At 31.5% G+C, this 21243-nt stretch overlaps 1 protein-coding gene across 1 annotated transcript; it reads right to left on the bottom strand.

Moving 5' to 3' along the window:
- Window positions 1-11387: 11387 nt before the first annotated feature.
- Window positions 11388-14901, bottom strand: LOC130992550 (receptor-like protein kinase 7). The gene is made up of 2 exons (XM_057917225.1): window positions 12120-14901; window positions 11388-12039 (listed from the first exon to the last, which is right to left on the bottom strand). The coding sequence occupies exons 1-2, from the start codon at window positions 14668-14670 to the stop codon at window positions 11678-11680; spliced, it is 2913 nt and encodes a 970-aa protein (XP_057773208.1). The 5' UTR covers window positions 14671-14901; the 3' UTR covers window positions 11388-11677.
- Window positions 14902-21243: the final 6342 nt, after the last annotated feature.

Here is a 21243-nt window from a genome sequence, read left to right as displayed (position 1 = left end):
TATTTTAAATATGAGGCTATTTTATAGTACGTGACTTGTTTGTTCTATTAAAATAGTATTTTTGCAGTATAAACTTGCATTACACAATCAAATTTCCTAAATCACTATGAGAAAAACACAATCACTGAGTAACAAAGGAGAATCCAAACCAACATAAACCTGCATTACACAACATCACAAAAGAATCAAGTAACACCTCACACCATGAGCAACCCACTATTAAAACCAAGAAACACCACTTACAAACTCAAAGATGCAAACTTTGACATTACAAAATATAAATAAAGCTAAATACTGGTTGTGAGAAAAGCACGTACCTCAAAGGATCAAAATTATATATGACTACCATTAATAAATTTAATATAGTAGACATTTGTCATCGTTCTACACTTTTTGTTTCTATCATGCATCACCAAAAAGTTTTTTATCGCATAAACACTATCTTCTTTCAAGATATATTTGAACTTGGGGATCAACGTGCGATCAAGTGTAGCATGGATGCGGTCACCCTATATGAAAAAATACAACTAAATTAGAAAACATAATAATGTTGCAAGAATGCCTAAATACGTAATAGTTTAGTGAATAGAGATTTTTTACCTCACAATCATGAAAAATACACTCATAACTGATAAAATTGTTGGTGCTTAGAGAAATGATGAATATCAAAAGAAGAAGTGAGTATAAGTAAAAATTTCACATCAAAAATTAGTTTATATAGGCCACAGGGATACACATTTGATGAGAGATATTTATGAAACTTATATATTTAATATATTATATTGAATGAGATGCTTTGATAATGGAGTTGATTTTGGTTTGATGATAATAAAAAGTTGTTACATTTTTTGGAGATATATATGAAATGTTGCCAAATTACACATTTCACACTATCACCTCTCTCTCTTTTAGATCTGACGCCATGCATGCCTGAGATAGAGCTTCTTCTTCGTCTCCTTTGTTTAACTGTAAAGATGATACAAAAATCTCATTAATCATGCATACTAATCAATACCTTACTCTACTTATTTCATAATTTCGTTGATAGTTGATTGGTATATTGGTATTTTGATTTGTTAGACAAAACATAGAAACATAATCAATGTGGGTCATGATTTATGGAGATATGATTGGATGATCTATTGTGTCGTGTTTTGCATTAGTAAGATTATTATTATTATTATTATTATTATTATTATTATTATTATTATTATTATTATTATTATTATTATTATTATTATTATTATTATTATTATTATTATTTGTCATACTTTGCCAAAATCACAACAAAAAATTAACAGCCGCCTTATATAGCCCTTCTTTTATTTATCTCCAAAAGATTTAATTGAAAATAATTAGAAATCAATCTATGAAATAGCGTGTTAATCAAAAATAATTTACATGAGATATTGCTACGAGTTCGTAAAAAAAAATTTGATTCTCTTGAATTAAAAAACAACCTATAATCTAAAATTGCGTGTAAATAAAAAAGAATATTCACTTTTGCAAATGACTACAAGATCCCTTGCAATTTATATGTATTTATATTCTAAATTTTATTTATTGGATGAATATTTTCGCAAAAGATTTAATTGAAATTAGTGATTTACAAATTTTTACATATAAATTTCATATATAGATGATGGGAATAAATGTCGTTCAATTAAATTAATGTAGATTTAATTACATTTAATTAAGAATATACATATATATATATATATATTCTTATCATCCTATAAATTAGTCAACTTTCTAAATATAGATCAACTTTCTAAAAATAAATTGAGTAAAAGGGCGGGAATTTTTTTTAGCTAGATGGACCAGCTTTTATATATGTATAGATTATTTATAGTGTTGTGTGTAAGGAAAACAAACCACAATTAATTAGTATTTATTGTAACTAAAAAAAATACAAATTTTAAAATAAAATTCATTAAAAATTACTCCTATTCATTTTATTAGTCATTTTAGCCTTTTCAATTATTTACATTTCACAAGTCATTTTGGCTTTCCAAATCAATTTTTTTCCTATATATTTAACTCTTTCATTAATTATTCAATGTAAATTGATTTCTAAATTATCATTGATTATCATTAAATAAGGTGATTTTGGATAAGTTTTTTGTTTATTAATATTTTTGTCAAAATTAGGAAGACTAAGGTCACGTTCATCTTAAATTATCATATTATGCAATATTATAAAGTTTAAATTTATTTAAGGCCACTATCTTAGGGTGGTTTGCAAAAATAGGTCAATATTTTTCGAACTTGCAAAAATAGGTTAGTTATTTTAATTTTTGATTTTCTTGGGGCATATATTTGGGAACAATTCGGCGTTTATAGGCCACATTTTTGGGTCAAAATATGGCCAAAAGAGCCTGATTGGGTTCAAATGTGGCTCACGAATGCCAAAATTTAAAATAACTGGCCTATTTTTGCAAACCAGCCTAATACCTTAAATAATTTTAAACTCCAATAGTATACAAGTGGCCATTATATCATGTTGTACTTCTTTATCCCAATAACACACTAATCCAGCTAAGTAATAACCCATATTATATTTTTTTTCCTTTAATAACGTAATTAGTTGGAGAGGCTATACCTTAGATGAGATTTATTGAAAAGATGCGATGAATCCAACACATTTATATCGTTGGTGCCCGACAAACCAAAATAATCATAACATGTGTGCGTGTGTTGGTCTAGTGATAGGAGGTTAATGCCTAATTAAGACCTGAGGTATTGGGTTCGAGTCCTCCGTCGCGCGGTTTTTAAATTTATTTATTTATTTATGTAATTTATCAAAAAATAATAATAATTGTGTCATATTCAAATATCATAATCCGCTACTGCTTTGAGAATAATCATTGAACTTCCACTACGACCTGCAAATTGTCCGGCCCATGCGGTCAGACAATTTAGCTAACAAATTCACATCTCTATTATCTAAGTCAAATACTCATTCTTTCTCTTTTTTTCTACACAAAATGGCTACTCGTGGTACTAACTATAGTAACGCCGAAGATATCCTATTGTCTCAAGTTTATATGCAAATTTCACATGACACAGTGATTGGGGTATATCAATCATCAGAAAATTTCTAAGATCTAGTACACAATGACTACAAACAAAGAAAAAAGCAAAATTAAAAGGATCATACGATAAAATCGTTGCAAGCTCGTGTTCAATGTATCTTGAAAGCAATAAAGAAATTTCACAGTTGCATAAGTGCAATTGAAAGTAGACATCAAAGTGGTGCCTCGAATGATGATATAGTGAGTATTAAACATGTTCAAGTGATTTTATTGCAATAATTACGATTTCTACATGAAATTAATTTATTAATAACTACTTGCAAATGCAACAAGTCGGAGAGTTTCTCAAAGAAGATCGAAACTACAAGTCGGTTGGAAATTTAACCATGTATGACACATTCTTAAAGATTTTGAAAAATTTCAAGATGGTACTCAGAGTTCTAGACAACATCCACGAGAAAATCATTCTTCTAAACCTAAAACTCAAACTCCTAATTCGCTAGACTCATCAGAATAGCGTTGGTGGTAGTTCTTCATCATCAAGACCCATCGGAATCAAGAAAGCCAAAAATGAAGAAAAGGTAGTCCAAAGATATTGCCAAAATGCAAAAATAGAATGAGCAACTTGCGGAGGATATGAAGACAATAAATGTATGGCTGGAACATCATTTGACCATTCAAACTAAAAGTCATGCACTTAAGGAAATGAAGGAAGAAAATAAAATGATATACATAGACTTGAGCTCCATATAAAATTCACACGTTAGTGCATTTACTGAAGCAAAAAAAAAAAGGCGCATTTTACAAAAAAGAGTTCAACAACAACGTGAACCATGCAAATTCTTTGAAGCTTGAGCATATACTTCATATTTCAATAATATTGGAAGATTTAGTTTCGCTTTACCATATTATTATATTAGAACTATTAGATTGGTTTTGTATTTCTCGTATAGTTTATTTATTTGCATCTGCTTGATTTTCGAATTATGTTGTCTAATTTGAATTGTGTTATCTTTATGTCATGTGGTATTTATATTGTTAGTATTGTTTTAAAATGTTCGTGTATTATACTTTTTAATATGTCAAGTAATTAAAAGTTCATCTATTTGATAATTTCAAATTATAATTCTAAGTAAAAAAAATTAAAAACATGAATTAATAAAATAAAATCAACTTTCGATAATCATTACTGTAGGGTTCATAAAAAAATAAAAATAAAAAAATCAACTTTCGATAATCATTACTATATGAGTTCATTTCCATTTCCATTTACAAAATCAATAATTGAGCCCAATTATAGGGAGCCTGAACTGAAAGTCCAAAACATAAATTAAAATTTTCAAATATAAATGAGAGCCCTAATTTTTGTCTTCTTCAAGCAAGTCTCTACCAATTTTCAACCAATGCAACCACTGCTTTTCTTCTTCTTCTTCTCTGTTTTATCTTCAACATTTTCTTTCCCGAAAATCCTACGTCTTCTCAATATCCACCAAGAATAGGGGTTTTGTAACATTCAATAAAGTGTTTTAGTGTGATGAATAGTGCAAACATAAATTTACTAATTTAGTGTGGCCTTATTTAAAATGTGGCCCCAAATCTATTTTGGATTTGAATTTGTAGATTGGAGCTCAGTTGGTGCTGCAAGTTGAAGATGGTCTAAGCTTATTAGGAGGCGTCTGGTTTGAGTGATAAGAAATGATTGATAAAATAATTCACCTTAATCAAATATTTGATTTGCATGATTGAGTCCGTGATTGATACGTCGACCCGCATCTAATCACTAAAATGAGTGATTGTTTATCACTCCAATATTGGGTAGATTATTTAATCACCTCTCCAATCCTATCAATCTTATCTATCACATCCACCAAATCAAACGTCTCCTTAAGGCTAGACCCAATTTTATGCAAAACCCAACTTAGCCCAAGCCCGACCTGCTCCAGTCATGGGCCTGGACTGATTCGGGCCTCATGTCGAGCGGGCTCTTTGACCTGGCCTATATGTGGTATGTGGATGAGTTATGGTATAAACCAAAATATTTGTATTGTAATATCTGTGAACCAATTTGATCTATAAATCTTGACTAAATGAATAATCAAAATGATTATTATTATTATTATTATTATTATTATTATTATTATTATTATTTTTTTTTTTTTTTTTTATGTATACAAAGTTTGGAAAAATTAGATATGCTACTTTGAATAAATTAGCAGCAGAAACATTAAAAAATAATAGTAAGAGTTACAAATTAAAATAAGTTCCACGTAACTAATCCAATCAAAATAAACATTCTCTAAGCTTAAAATATACTAAAGAAAAGTTGAAATATACGACGACGCTACTGCCCAAGAGTCCTCCATGCGCAAAGAGCAGATAAAATATGGGGTGGGCTTTACACAAACTCGGTCGATACGCAAAACAATTCATATTTGCGCAACACATGACGAATCACGTAAATATCGATATAATTTTAACATATTGCACAGTGGACTTATATAGGCTATTATTAATTTTAAATTTTTCGTTGAGTTTATGTTTGTTATGATCAATTAATATGTTTATTTTTTAAATATTATTTTTTTTATTACAATTAGACTTTAATTTTTAACATTTTTTGCAATAAAATATAAAAATATATTTAAAGGGACAGATTCAATTTTTTTACTATAGGGGCACAAAATAACTATGAATATAAAATACGTTAAAAAATTACTACATAATAATTCAAGTCTATTGGAGATAAAGGATTTAAAAGTTTACTTATTTATTACTTTAAATAAATATATACACAAATATATAAAAATACATAACACTTAATAAAAAAAATTAAAAAGTGTGGGGGTACATGCCCCTAGAGTGTAGGTACCCAATGAGTATCCTTTCTTCACTGGGTAATTTCACGCCCTGCCCCGTCCCGATTTAAATGGCTATTGAGTCGAATTCAAGGATGAACTTTTGGGGTGGAAAGGTAATACTTGACCCATCTTGTTAGTGTTTACTTCCATGCTGTAAAATATATATTTTCACTCGTTTTTCTTTTTTTTTTCACATATTTTATATTGTGATTTTTTTTTTCAAGCAAGATGTATAAATAATTTGGGCAGTTCATTCTCCTTTATTTTCAGTCCAATTCAGGATAATAATATTATGATGTATTGATGAGATAATATATTCTCATATTTTTCTTCCTAGCGAATATTAGATAAAAGATAATGTAATAAATTTTTTTCATATTTTCTTATCTCTCCATTTTTTATGATATACAAAGTTAGTTAAAGGAAAATGACAATATATTAACCACTATTAGCAAAGCATAAGATTACGATCTATACAAATTGATTAGTTTTCTGTTACTCCTGTCATTGTATGGTCACAAGGATGGTCGGCACTAAAAATTTAAAGATTACATGTCATGTTTTTTAATTACAGATAATCATACTATCTAATTTAATTTAAGTATAATTAAAGAAGAATTGATATAACACACGCTATTTATGAGCAGAGATCGTGAGCGTCGCTGCTGATGCATAGTCCAGACTAACATTTCTCTCTTTTCTTTCTTATTTTTATTAAATTACTACCGAGATCAACAAATTTACATAAAAATTAAAGTTTGATTCATTATTTTTCTCTTTAAGGTGCGTTTACTTTGATTGTAAAATTTTCATTGGAAATGATGGATAAGAAAATATGATAAAATATTATTCTTTTCTCCTTTTTTTTATCATATGTTTATTAGAGATAAAAAGATGAGAAAGTAGAAAATATTTTAACACTCCTACCTTAGGATAATATTAACATTAGAGATAAAATGAGTGAAAAGGGACTGCCCGAGAATATATTCCACCTTGCCCGAATTTTTTTTCCATCATAGTAAACATGTGAAAATAATGAAAAATGAGTGAAAATATAATTTTTCTCTCATTTTCCATCAAAGTAAATGCACCCTTAACCTTGAAGTGATAAATAAAATCATTATATTTGACTAAGATTTTTGGGTAACTTAGGAATTTGATTATATGATCATAATTTTTTAGGTATAGGAAAAAAGAAAATGATAAATGAGAATGACTTAATGCAAATTCGGAATATATGACAATTGACAACGATTCTCACATCAAAAGATGGTAACAATATATTGTTTAAAAGATAGTATAATATTCCATTCTAGTATTTTTTATATAGTAAAAGGAAATTATATATAATCGTGCAGATCAAAATATAGAAATAGTATTCATTTTGAACTGTCACGCAACACATTTATTCGATTTAGACGAGTTTTGTGTGTAATCAAAACTTGTGTAACAATGTTATTTACACTATTATATAAGTTCACATAATCAAAATTTGTGTAACAATATAAATAAATATGTGTTAATAGGGGAATCTACCCACATTGATAAAATGTCTTGTAAAACTACCCACTTTCAAAGTCAAAGACCGAAAAGCAAGTTTGATGGTGATGGGTTGCTTGGTTTTTTGTGTAAAAGTTGATGATGATGGAAATTGTGTAAGAGTTGTGTAAGAAAACAGTTAAAATTGGTACAAAATGTGAGAAAATGTGAACTCACGTCACTTTCATACATTATAAGATTAAATAGATTTACAAATTTTGAAAAAATTAGGGGACGTTTGTGTGTTACAAACATTAATACGAAGGCCAAAAAAATCACGAATATGTCAATTCTTAAGCAAATTTTTTTTTTGAAACCAGTAAACCACGTATCCGCCAGTAATTCGTAGCCGGCCGCAGTAGCCGCTGAAGTTTGTGACCGGCGGCTACTATTCAGCGGCTACTAATTACTGGCGGATACTTGTGTTATTCGCTTCAAAAAAAACAATTTGTTCATAATTAACATGATTTTGAATTTTTATCCTTCGTGATTTTTTATTGTTACATATGCACCGATATTTTTAGATTTTTATTTAATTTTACAAGGGGAAATATGAGAGATAGTGAAATATTTACAGTACAAGAAGTACACATGGATGGGAAATATGAGAGATAGTGAATCTGCCAAAATTTGGATTATAGTGGGGGTAATAACACTCACTTTATGCATGATTTGACTACACATAAAATAATAGACTTGCACATAAAATAATAAGAAATTATATACCAATTATTTGGAAATTCATATCTTCGGCAATGAAATAATATTCTATAGCCAAAAACTACAGTATCCGCCATAAAATTATTTTCTTTATCAGTAGCCGCTAACAAAAAAGGTAGGGCGGCTACTGGGTCCTTTGTACGATTTTCTGGCGGATACTGGGTCTTTGAGGCAGAAAATATTATTTTGTCTCAAAATATGTATAAGTTTTAATTTTTCAGCTTGTTATGAATGTTTAAGTATAACATACGCATTCCTCTTTTGTATTTGTTGTTTTTTTTTGTTAATTTTTTAGTAAAATATTAAAAGTACATACTGAGAAGGTGACTCTGCAAAAATTTTGATTGTAGTTGGGCATTAATGCTAATTTTATGCATGTGTGAAGTGACATGCAATAATAGATTGAAGCCGTATTGAATGAACACTACACTTCACGTGAACTTTTTGTAAGGAATCAAGTTTAGTCCTTATAAGGCTGCATTTGTGAATGACCAAAACACAAATTGAAATACTCACCTTGAATTTCAGAAATTCAGGCATACCCTAAAGATTTGAGTGGTTTTGTGCGAAAGCAGGCAATTTGTGTTGAATTTCAGCCCGAAAAGGTGATTCTCCTGTATTGTTTGTATAAATTATAGTTTGCATGTTTAATCGTATGTTGTTTTTAACGTTGAGAGCATGTTTTACGTTATTTTAATGAATTTCTTTATTATCTGAACTTTAAAAGCATGTTAGGGAAATATTAAACTTGTTTCTAATATAATTGAATGTTTTGAACAAAAAAAATAAAGTATCCGCCAGAATTTCATTAGCTTTAGCTCTTCAAAATTGAAAAAAATACAACAACCATTAATATGAACTCTAATAAATAAAATTTATATATATTGTGATATAAAAACCAGTTATAAATGACATGGTACTATTATCCGCCAGTAAAAAGTATCCGCTAAAAGTAGCCGCTTAGGGTTTCTTTCACGCGGCTAATTCTATAGGATACGAATTACTGGCGGATACGTATGTGGTAAGCTCTATAATATTTTACTATTTCATAATATATGATTATATATTTTTTTTATCCAACATTTTCTATTATTTTATGTGTTAGGCTATATTAATTCATGTTAAATAAAATAAAATCAAAAATTCGAGACTTATTACACCACTATGATCCAAATTTGTCTAAATACAAGCCTATTATGTATTTATACTTCATAGAATATATTTTAAAAAAAGAATACAAAATTAAGGTAAGTTTGTGTATAATAAAAAAGTAATAGGAAGATGTAAAAAATTGTACTTTAAGTATATTTGGAAACAAAACAAAATTCTGAACCTAATGTATATATTATCCGCCAGTAAAAAATAGCTGCTAGAAATAGCCGCCAGGATAAAAAACCAGGCGGCTATTGAGAGAGGCTATTGTTTACTGGCGGATAATGTATACATTAGGTTCAGATTTTTTTTTTTGTTTCCAAATATACTTAAAGTACAATTTTTTACATCCTCGTATTACTGTTTTATTATACACAAACTTACCTTCATTATTTTCAAACTTAGGGCATTATACGTCAATCATCTTACAATAATTGCACATTTATCTGGTTTTGTGCATTTTTAACTATCTATCTTACACATTTTCTTACACAATTGTACTTGTGTAAGAAAAGTGTAAGAACTTTTACAAAAAACCAAGCAACCCATCACCATCAAGTGTACTTTTCGGCTTTGACTTTCAAAGTGGGTAGTTTTGCAAGACATTTTATTGATGTAGGTAGATTTAATTCCACCCCAATAAATATTGTTAAATGAATTTTGATTCACATAAAATTTGTGTAAATTAGGGGCATAAAATCAATCTGGGTTGGGTACCTTACACAATTTTATCGGAACCTAACACCCAATTTTCATAGTATAAACTATCCAAATCAATACCCGACCTGAGTATCTTAGTGTAAATCGTATAAGTATGTAAGAGTCTAATAGTCTTTATATGACTATTATTTCTATACTTTTTATTTATAGGGCTATAAGTATTACTATATGCTTTTAATTAAAATAGGCTGTTGCCTCCTATTTCAGAAAACAATGATACCGTCTTATGATGTGAGAATCGTTGTAAAGGTTGTGATCATTATCTCACACCCCAATAGAGGAGGTTATGTATGAACTTGAGTTTTATATATATAAAAAAAAATCATAAGAAATTTTGAGTTTTATATATAAAAAAAAATCATACGAAATTTTAACTTCATCGGTATATACTTCATAAGTTCTTTTTAGGATATGACGCCATCATCTACTCATATACTTTACTCTAACAAATACTCTTATTTATATATATATAAAAATCAATTCTACCTCACATTTAATTTAACCTTAATTACACATTTTATATATGGTGGGGCCTTTCATCTATCTAAAATACATACACTAACTTATGACCAATAAAGGAAGTATACATTTTAAGTGTAGTGATCATTTGTCAAAGGGTCCAAGTCTAATGATTTTGCTTGTCAAGCCCCCTCCCTTCCATCCATCGTACTTTTTCCGTCTCAATTCAATATGCCACATTTACTTATTTGAACGTTTCAATTCAATAAGTCACTTTCTAAAATAGAAAGTCAATACATAACAAATAACCTTATATAACTCATTATTTACACCATATGATATTGTGGCACACACATAATTACCTATCTTCTCATCTAAAAAGAATATTTTCATTTCTCTCTCTTAGTTTTTGGATAAATATATCCTAAAAAAAAGTTACTTTCTCTCTCATATTTTATTATAAACTATTCATTTCTTAACATCCGTGCCCAAGCCTTGTGGCCTATTGAATTGAGACGAAAGACGAAGGAAGTACCATTTATTGCTTTTGTGAATCTGACACTGAGAATCTTGCATTATCATTATGTGAATGTGTTGGTCTATAGCATGATAGAGTGATTAATGTTTAAGACTAAAGGCTTCATATTTGATTTTACTATCACACTATCTTTAAACTTATTTGTTCATTCATGAAAACAAAAGAAACATATTATTAAAAGAAATCATAATTAATAGTAAGAATGTAAAAATGTAAAAAAAAAATGTTTTAGTAAGAAAGTATTTAACACAAAAAGTGACCATATTTTTTTTTAATCGTTTTTTATTCTAATAGATACTTTTAATCTTTACAATATTAAAATGGACATTTTGATCAATTAACTCTATAACGTAGGGATTACTATGATAAAGGAAAATGGGTATTTTATTTTTTGCCTGATAATATGTAACATAGAGCATTGGTCTAAATTATTTTTGTAGAACAAGTTGACTTTCTACCTTACTAAAGACTTGTAGTGGCAGTTGCATTTTGGCATTCCATACATGACCCAGTTGACTATTAATTTGGCGACATAATCTTACAAAGCTAACTTTCTAATTTCTAACAATGTTACATCTAATTGACGACAAAATTGGATACGAGGAGTAGACAGATGAAAATAGGTAAGTGACTAGAATATTTGGCAGCTTCAACTCTTATTTCTTTCCCTCAAAATCTTTAGTGACGACAATACTAAGTAATTGAGATGGGTGAGCTTCCTCCAGCATTTGCACCACACTCCTCATCGTAGGCCTCAACGTGGGCAGCCTAGCCGTGCACACAATCGCCACTTTCAAAACTTTGATCACATTTTCTTTGTACATTTGAGGAATGCCAGAATCCACCAGACTTAGCACACTCTCCTTAGTCTTGAGCTTCCCACACACCCAATCCACAATGTCCTTGTTCTCCCCGAATTCCGGCTCTATCGGCCTCTTCCCCGTCACCAGCTCCATCAGCACCACTCCAAAGCTGTACACGTCGCTCTTCTCGTTCACCTTGTTGGTGTACGCGTATTCTGCGGTCACAGAAGCAATGAGATTAACCACCATTACCATATATGTCATGTAAGCATGAAATTAAGAAAAACAGTTGTACCAGGGGCCATGTAACCATGGGTTCCTGCAAGCATCTGAGTCGACTCCCTGGGGGAATCCGGCTGAAGAATCCTGGCGAGGCCGAAATCGGCGATGCGGGGCTTGAGATGCTCGTCGAGGAGAATGTTGCTAGACTTGACGTCGCGGTGGATGACGGGCTTATCGCAGCCGTGGTGGAGATACTCCAAGCCCTTGGCGGCGCCCAGCGCGATCTCGTAGCGCGTCTCCCAATCAAGAAGCAGCTTCTTGCAATTATGCAGCCTGTCCCATAAGCTCCCATTAGGCATATACTCGTAAACCAGCAAGCTCGAGTCCTCACTGCTTATGCTGCAATACAGCTTCACCACGTTCACGTGCCTGATTGAGCTCAGCGTCTCCACCTCCGCCTCGAATTCCCGGCACTTGGAGCTGCGAGGCCGTGCCAGGATCGGAGTGCCGCTGCCCAGCTTTTTACCGCCGTACTCGTCCGAGTGCCAAATGTGTTTGACGGCCAATTCTTTGCCATTTCCGGCCATCACTCGATACACTTGCCCCGAACCTCCTTTCCCTATCAAATTGTCTTGCTTGATTGCGTCGATGATCTCATCCTCTTTGAAAGTGAGGACATGGAACGACCTTAAATCCCATGAATGATCCCTCAACGACCGTTCCCCGGCGCCGCCGGCCTTCTTCTTTAAGTAGCAGAAGCCAGCCAGCGACGCGAGCAACCCCACGGAGGCCACCATGAGGCAGAGCAGGACCAGCCGGAGCTGCCCCGACATCCCGGTTTGTGGCGAGCACCGATGGAATCCGCTGAGCGTCTCGCTGCAGAGGGCCGGATTGCCTCCGAAGCTGCCGTTGTTGGCTTCCGTGAGGAGCGACGCCGGAATGGGGCCGGATAATTTGTTGTGTGAGAGATCGAGGAGATTGAGCCTTAGAGATGACAGAGCTGCTGGAATTGGGCCAGAGAGTTCGTTCCTTGATAGGTTCAAGAAATTGAGAGTGGGCAGAGAGCCTAACGACGGCGGGATTTCGCCGGAGAGTGCGTTTCCTGCCAAGTTAATCTCGTTGATCGAACGGCAAGAGCTTAAAGAATCCGGTATCGAACCGGACAACTTGTTCCCTTCCAAATGCAGAGTTGTGAGCTGCTTCAGCTCCCCAATTTCGGCCGGAATCACGCCGGAGAAGACGTTGTTATGCAAGTCGAGCGACACCAGGGACGAAGCCTTGGAAATGTCAGCAGGCACTTGGCCGGAAAACCTGTTGTCCGCAACAAAGAGCTGCGCTAGTGACTTGGCATTGCTGATGTCGGACGTGATCGGACCTTCGAAGTCGTTCTCGGCGAGGTCGAGTATTTCCATCTCCGGCAGCCCCCATATACCGCCGGGGACTCGCCCCGACAGCCGGTTCTTGCTCACCCGGAGCCGGATCAAGGTCGTGCAGCTCGCGTAGGTCGCCGGAATCTCGCCGGTGAAATTGTTCTGCAGCATCAGCAGCTTCGTCATCTTACCTCCCTTGCACATGTCCGGCGGAATCGGGCCGGTGAGGAAATTCTCCGACACGTCGATGAAATAGAACTCGGCCCACGAGCCGAGCTTCTCCGGCAACGGGCCAGTGAGCCTGTTCATGTACAGCGATAAATTCACAAGATTCCTGAACTCCCCGAGCTCCGCCGGAATTTCGCCGGAAAACTGATTCTCGAAAAGCTGCAAGCTCTTGAGCTTATTCAAGAACCCCACTTCGGAGAGATTTCCGGTGAGATAATTCGTGGAAGCATCAAAGAATTCAAGATTGGTCAAATTCCGCAACCCCACCGGTAATTCGCCCGTCAAGTTGTTCAGGTAAAGCTCGAGCTGCCACAGATTCTTGAGCTTGGTTATCCCCGCCGGAATCTCTCCGGTAAGAAAATTCTGCGAAATTTCCAAATCGACCAGCTCCACAAGACTCCCAATCTCCTCCGGTATCTCCCCTTGGATGCTGCAGTTGGACAAGTAGAGCCAGCTCAGCCGCGTGAGATTCAAAATCGCCGCCGGGAACGGCGTCCGGTCGAACGGATTGTCGCCGACGCTCAGAACTTGAAGACCACTCATGTTTCTCAGAGAATCCCAAGGAAAAGCTCCGGAAAATCTGCTGCAATTAGCGTAGAGGTAAACCAATCCATGGATTGAAGATATATCCGGAAACGAGCCGGAGAAAAGGTTGTTCCCGATGTCTAAGTATTTAAGCGAGGAGCATTTATTCAAATCCTCTGTAACGCGGCCGCCTAGTTGGTTGAACCCCAGCGACAGTTTCTCCAGCTGGGTGAGGCTGCAGATGGCGGTTAAAGGAATCGCGCCGCTAAGATTCTGTTTGGAGAGTTCGATTTCTTTGACGAATCCTTTGGAATCGCAGGTGATTCCTGCGAAGTTGCATACGTTTGAATTGGATTCCCAGGAATCGAATACTCTAGTGTTGGAATCTTGGAAGGCGTCTTTTACAGATAGGAGGGTTTGGAGATCGTCCGCGACGGCGAGGGAAATGAGGCAGACGGTGGAGAGGAGGAGGAGAGTGGCGGCGCCCGCCGGTGATTTCATATTTGTTTTTGTGTTTGGGTAGTTAGGAAGTCGAGCGTGCAAGGAAGAATCGAGGGGGTGCCATGTTTAACAGACTTGCTGCTTTCTCAATGTTGAAGTAGACAATGATTGTTTCTTTTTTTATTTTAATATTCTCCGTGAGTCTATTGATTTATTTTGCTTTTGGCTCCGTGCTTTGAATATGGTGGTTGTAAGCTGGGGTATTTTATTTTTTAATTTTGTATTTGTGGCGATTTTAGTATTAGTCAATTGAGGGATAATGTAGATCAGTAGATGTAGGTGAAGCTGGAGGATATTGGAGTTATTTAATATTGGGATTTTTAGTTTGTACCTATTTAGTAGTCTGCGGGATGTGGTAAAACTTTTATATTGTGACAAGGAAATTAAAATAACCTTAGTTAGCAGGAATTCTATATTGTGCTATAAATTTGTATGCTGTTTTCCCCTACAGGTTGTAGAATATCAAATCTAACCTTTTTTGTCCTAGGGAAAAAAGAGCATGCAGGTTCATCCTAGTTCAGGGGTGGATTATGTTGAGTTCGAGATTTCATGTTAAGCGTCGTAATTACTATTATTATACATAATTCACAATCATAGCATATAAAATATTTTTTATATAATTATTTTTTAATTAATTTTATTTGATCAAAATTAAATTAATGTTACAATTCAAATTATAATAATTTCAACAATTTTCATCAGTTATATGTTAATTTTTTGTTGAGAACGAGAATAGATTGTCTTTTTATATAAATTTTCATATGATAAAATTTCATTAAAAAATTGATGTAGGGTTGGAGATTTTAGAAAAATAAGAATTAAAATATAGGTAAATTTGACATATATGATGGAGGATTGATACATCGTATTTCTTATTAATCGTATATACTAATTAATTTTATAGGAGTAATTTTTTTTAAAAAATGATTAGTAAAATTTAAGGCCACATCTTATATGCGGACATCATTTCATCTTGTCTGTAATTCGAAATATCATTTTTGACTTTCGTACATCGAACTTCTAATTATCATCTTGTCTGAAGTTTGAAATATGTCATTTGACTTATGAGAATCACCATCTGGAGTTTGAAATAATATAACTAACCTTTGAACATCATCTCATCTGTAATTTGAAAGATGAGAACTGGCCTGTGAGTATCATCTCGTGTGGAATTTGAAAGACTATAGCTGACTTGTAAGCATCATCTCATCCATAATTTGATAGATCGGAGTTGCGTTCTAAGCATCACTCATTTGAAGCATATATGAAAGGCCAGAGTCGAATGCTTCAACTGCTAAGCATTATTTCATTTGAAACTTAAAAGACCAGAATTAAGTTATGAGTATCATCTCGTTCGGAGTTTGACAAATCTCTTTTAACTTGTGAGCATCATATTATTTGAACCCAAAATTGAGTTTTGAATACATTTCATATGAAGTTTGATAGACTACCATTGACTTTTTAATATTATCTCATTAGGAGTTTGAAAGACAAAAGGTGAATTTTGAGAATCATCTCGTCTAGAGCTATAAAAATCATATACCTAATGAAAACGTTTATCAATCATGGTCAATTTGTAAGGAAAATAAGAATAAAAGAGAAGAATAAGAGTAAGGAGAATTGAGAAAAATATAAATGAAGAATTTTTTATTTATTTTTATTTTTTATTTTGTTTTTATTTTTATCTTTTCATAATATCAATTTTTATTATTGTGATTTTTTTTCAATATTCAGTTTAAATATATTTAATTAAAATTAATTTTAAATTATATTTGTAAATATTATAATTGAGTTTATATCAGTTTTATATAACTATATAAATATAAAAAAAAATTGTGCATTTCATGAGGTGCAAATGCTAATTTATAATAAACTTATAAATAACAACATTAAAAATGGTGAAAATTCCACATAAACTTATTGATTAACGCAATTGCACTCGTTTAGAACTTATATATAGTCGTTCCTACCCAAAATTCAGTTTAAAGATGACTAGTGTTTTACCCGTGCGATGCACGAGATTACATATGTTGTTAAAATTTGGTTTTGCTTAACTAATTTTTTAAAAGAAATATGAATATATTTTTGTTGAAAGTTATTAAAATTAAAATAAAGATATAAAATAATAAAAAATATCATAACTTATTTTAAAATTCATCTATTTACGTAAAAGTTCATAGGATGTCTATACCTGATTAAGTAAGACATCGAACAATATAAGCATTTTATTGTAACATTATGAAAGACACTTTTGTATAATCTCTAAAATAAATGATTTTAAAATATTTTATTATACAATTGTTATACCAACTATGTTACTGCTAAAATATATTTAAGACTAACATTTTAAATTACTTAAAAATAAAGGTGAAAATAATAATACATGAAAAGACAATTGCAAACTTGTCATCTTATTATTATAAAATTTGGAACACTTCTTTATAATTTATATACAACATTTGTAGAATTAATAATCTACTTTGTCTTCATTACATATCAAGATTTTCAGACTCCTTCGACTTGTAACTCTAGAAATAGTTACATAAAACTGACTGTGACTAAAAACATGCCTATTAAAAAATAAACTCACATGAGAGAGTGATTGACCTTGACTTTTGTTTATAGTCATTGCATAAGAAACAATAATAGGGAACTACTGCCGTTGAAACTTGAGCGGTAGTCTTGGATCAACTGGTATCAGTGTCATCCTTGGTATCAATACTTGATGTCCTGCATTATGGTCTGTGAGAACTTTCCCTTCCAAAATAAAATAGCCTCATATTTAATTCATTGCAGATCTGCCATTATTTGGTTGCAATTTTTTTTACTAAAGACCACATATATGGTCGGCATGTTTGTGATTAGAGAAATGATGAATATCAAAAGAAGAAGTGAGTATAAGTAAAAATTTCACACCAAAAGTTAGTATATATAGGCCACGGGGATACACATTTGATGGGAGATATATATGAAGCTTATATATTTAATATATTATATTGAATGAGATGCTTTGATAATGGAGTTGATTTTGGTTTGACGATAATAAAAAGTTGTTACATTTTTTGGAGATCTATATGGAATGTTGCCAAATTACACATTTCACACTATCACCTCTCTCTCTTAGATCTGACGTCATGCATGCCTGAGATAGGGCTTCTTCTTCGTCTCCTTTGTTTAGCTGTAAAGATGATACAAAAATCCCATTAATCATGCATACCAATCAATACCTTACTCTACTTAATATGTATTTCATAATTTCGTTGATAGTTGATTGGTATATTGGTATTTTGATTTGTTAGACAAAACATAGAAACATAATCAATGTGGGTCATGATTTATGGAGATATGATTGGATGATCTATTGTGTCGTGTTTAGCATTATTATTATTATTATTATTATTATTATTATTATTATTATTATTATTATTATTATTATTATTATTATTATTATTATTATTATTATTGTTGTTGTTGTTGTTGTTGTTGTTTGTCATACTTTGCAAAAATCACAACAAAAAATTAACAGCAGCCTTATATAGCCCATCTTTTGTTTATCTCCAAAAGATTTAATTGAAAATAATTAGAAATCAATCTATGAGATAGCGTGTAAATCAAAAATAATTTATATGAGATATTGCTACGAGTTCGTAAATAATTTTTTATTCTCTTGAATTCAAAAACAGTCTATAGTCTAAAATTGCGTGTAAATCAAAAAGAATATTCACTTTTGCAAATGACTACAAGATCCCATGCAATTTATATGTATTTATATTTTGAATTTTATTTATTGGATGAATATTTCTCACAAAAGACTTAATTGAAATTAGTGATCTACAAATTTTTACATATAAATTTCATATATAGATGATGGGAATAAATGTCGTTCAATTAAATGTAGATATATTTAATTACATTTAATTAAGAATATAAATATATAAATATGTATATATATATATATATATATCATCCTATAAATTAGTCAACTTTCCAAATATAGATCAACTTTCCAAAAATAAATTGAGTAAAAGGGCGGGAAATTTTTTTGGCTGGATGGACCCGCTTTTATATATGTATAGATTTTATTATTTGTGGCCGTCCTAAACCTATATAGTTAATATCACAAATTATCCAAATTTATTGGATATCAATTTCTTGTTTACGTCTTTTTTATTTTTAGTTGAATGATGAAGATTTTTTTTAAGTGATGAGTACCATTAAGCTATAATGCTCGAGTTTTTTTTGAGTCATATTAAATATAGTAATATTGGAGGCAAATTCATGTATAGCTTATTTGCTATAGTAGAAAAAAGTATCCATATATATGCAAATAGTAGCCATACTTACCATAATTTCATTAATTGTGTAACAGTTTTTTTAAAAATTCAATTGTGTAACAGTTTAATATGAACTATTTGAATCGTTATAAAATTACATGATTTGAGATTCAATTGTGTAAAAGTATTATTAACGCATGTTAAAACTTTTGCATAACTGTATAAGTGTTACTAGTTTAAAGCAAATCGTAAAATATTCGTATAACTTGTGTAAATTGTGTATAAGATAGAATTCCTAAATCTTTCAATGATTTGCGTAAATTGTACTTATAAGATAGAACTCCTAAATCTTTCAATGATTAATCCGCAATGACGACGACAAAGGGTGAGGGTGATCCAGCAGATCTAGGGAGAGGACGAGGAGAGAGAGAGAGAGAGAAGGGATGGGCTTGGGCAGGTAGGTTGAATTTTTTTCTTTCCTTTTATAATTATGTATTTTAAAAATATTTTATCAAGGGTAGAATTTGACTACTCTTATAATGATTGATTACTTTTATTCTTTCCAATAACTAGTAGGATATAATTGTACACTTCCATTATATATACATAATAGTGTCCTCAGTATGATTAGCATTCTAAGATTGCAAAATGATTTGTTATTTATTTTTTTTGATAAATTATATAAATAAATAAATAAATTTAAAGACCACGCGATGAATGACTCAAATCTAAGACATCGGGTCTTGAGCATTAACCTCCTATCTTTAGACCAACACATGCACACATGATTTATCACTTTTATACTTTATATAAGTTTGTAATTCAATAAATAGTTGAGTTCAATACTATGTTGAGAGAATTTTATTGTATAATCAAGGGTTAATTGCCCCTAAATACACCACATTTCGTTGAATTCTACAATTGCACATCACCTTTAAAATCCGCCTTTAAATACACCACATTTCCTTGAATTCTACAATTGCACATCACCTTTAAATCCGCCCCAAAATACATTACCTTTATATTTTTTCTGTTTTTGCACATGACTAAAAAATCCTCAAGAAATAAATTAAAGTGTTAATTTATAAATTTAAATATCTTTTTAGCAGCGGAAATATAATAAAATAAAATTCTTTATAAAGTTTAAAATCATATATATATATATAAGTATTTTCGTAAAGAAATAAATTCTCTAATAAATTTTTAGAAAGAACTTGATTTAAAAAAATAAACAAGTCATGACATTAAGAAAATAAAATGAAACTTTTATTTTAATAAATTTCACACGAATTCGATATAATTTGGAATTTAGAGTTACAATAATCAAAAGTACCACATGAATAATATAATGAGTTTGAAAGAAACATTTTTTTTTTTTAATTTTTTCTTAAAGAGGTTTGACGCGCCCATTCGACTCTCCACGCGCCTCCAATGTCATTTACCTGAAATATTAAATATGGGATAAGCATACATAGTATACTTAGTGTGGGAACATGCAATTATTGTCCACGTTAATAAAATGGTAACACATACGATCATAACATTCAAAACGACACAGTTTTGTCAATCTGGAAGCCACGTCATTTAATATGGTAACACCCTAATCTAATTAAAGTGTTAAGTATAAATTTAAATATCTTTTTAGCAGCGGAAATATAATAAAATAAAATTCTTTATAAAAATAAATAAAGAATTTTATTTAATTATATTTCCGTTGCTAAAAAGATATTTAAATTTATAAATTAACACTTTAATTTATTTCTTGAGGATTTTTTAGTCATGTGCAAAAACAGAAAAAATATAAAGGTGATGTATTTTGGGGCGGATTTAAAGGTGATGTGCAATTGTAGAATTCAAGGAAAGATGGTGTATTTAGGGACGGATTTTAAAGGTGATGTGCAATTGTAGAATTCAAAAAAAGGTGGTGTATTTAGGGGCAATTAATCCTATCATCAAAATCATCTTTCCCAAATCGAGATCTTATTACCTAATTTTGAGATCTTTCTATCAATGACCTTACCTTGAAGGTATAAATTCATGAAATCAGCATGAGATTCATGTTCTCATAAATTACTAATTTAAGGAAGCTTTTTATTCAACTCTTCTTATTCTTTTCAACTATTATAAAATCATCAAATTAGTAAATATTTCATGCGAATGTGACGAGTGAAAAAAAATTCTATCATCAAATCGAACCGCATAAAGTTAAATTTTCGACATATCAAATCTAAGACTTGGAAATACAGCTCTCACCAATTTTTTTTTATGCAATGAAGTAGCAACTCCTCGAAAGACAAAT

Source organism: Salvia miltiorrhiza, chromosome 7 (assembly GCF_028751815.1).
Source record: "Salvia miltiorrhiza cultivar Shanhuang (shh) chromosome 7, IMPLAD_Smil_shh, whole genome shotgun sequence".
NCBI lineage: Eukaryota > Viridiplantae > Streptophyta > Magnoliopsida > Lamiales > Lamiaceae > Salvia > Salvia miltiorrhiza.
The sequence above is the reverse complement of the archived record's forward strand: the minus strand, read 5'-3'. Positions and strand labels throughout refer to the sequence as shown.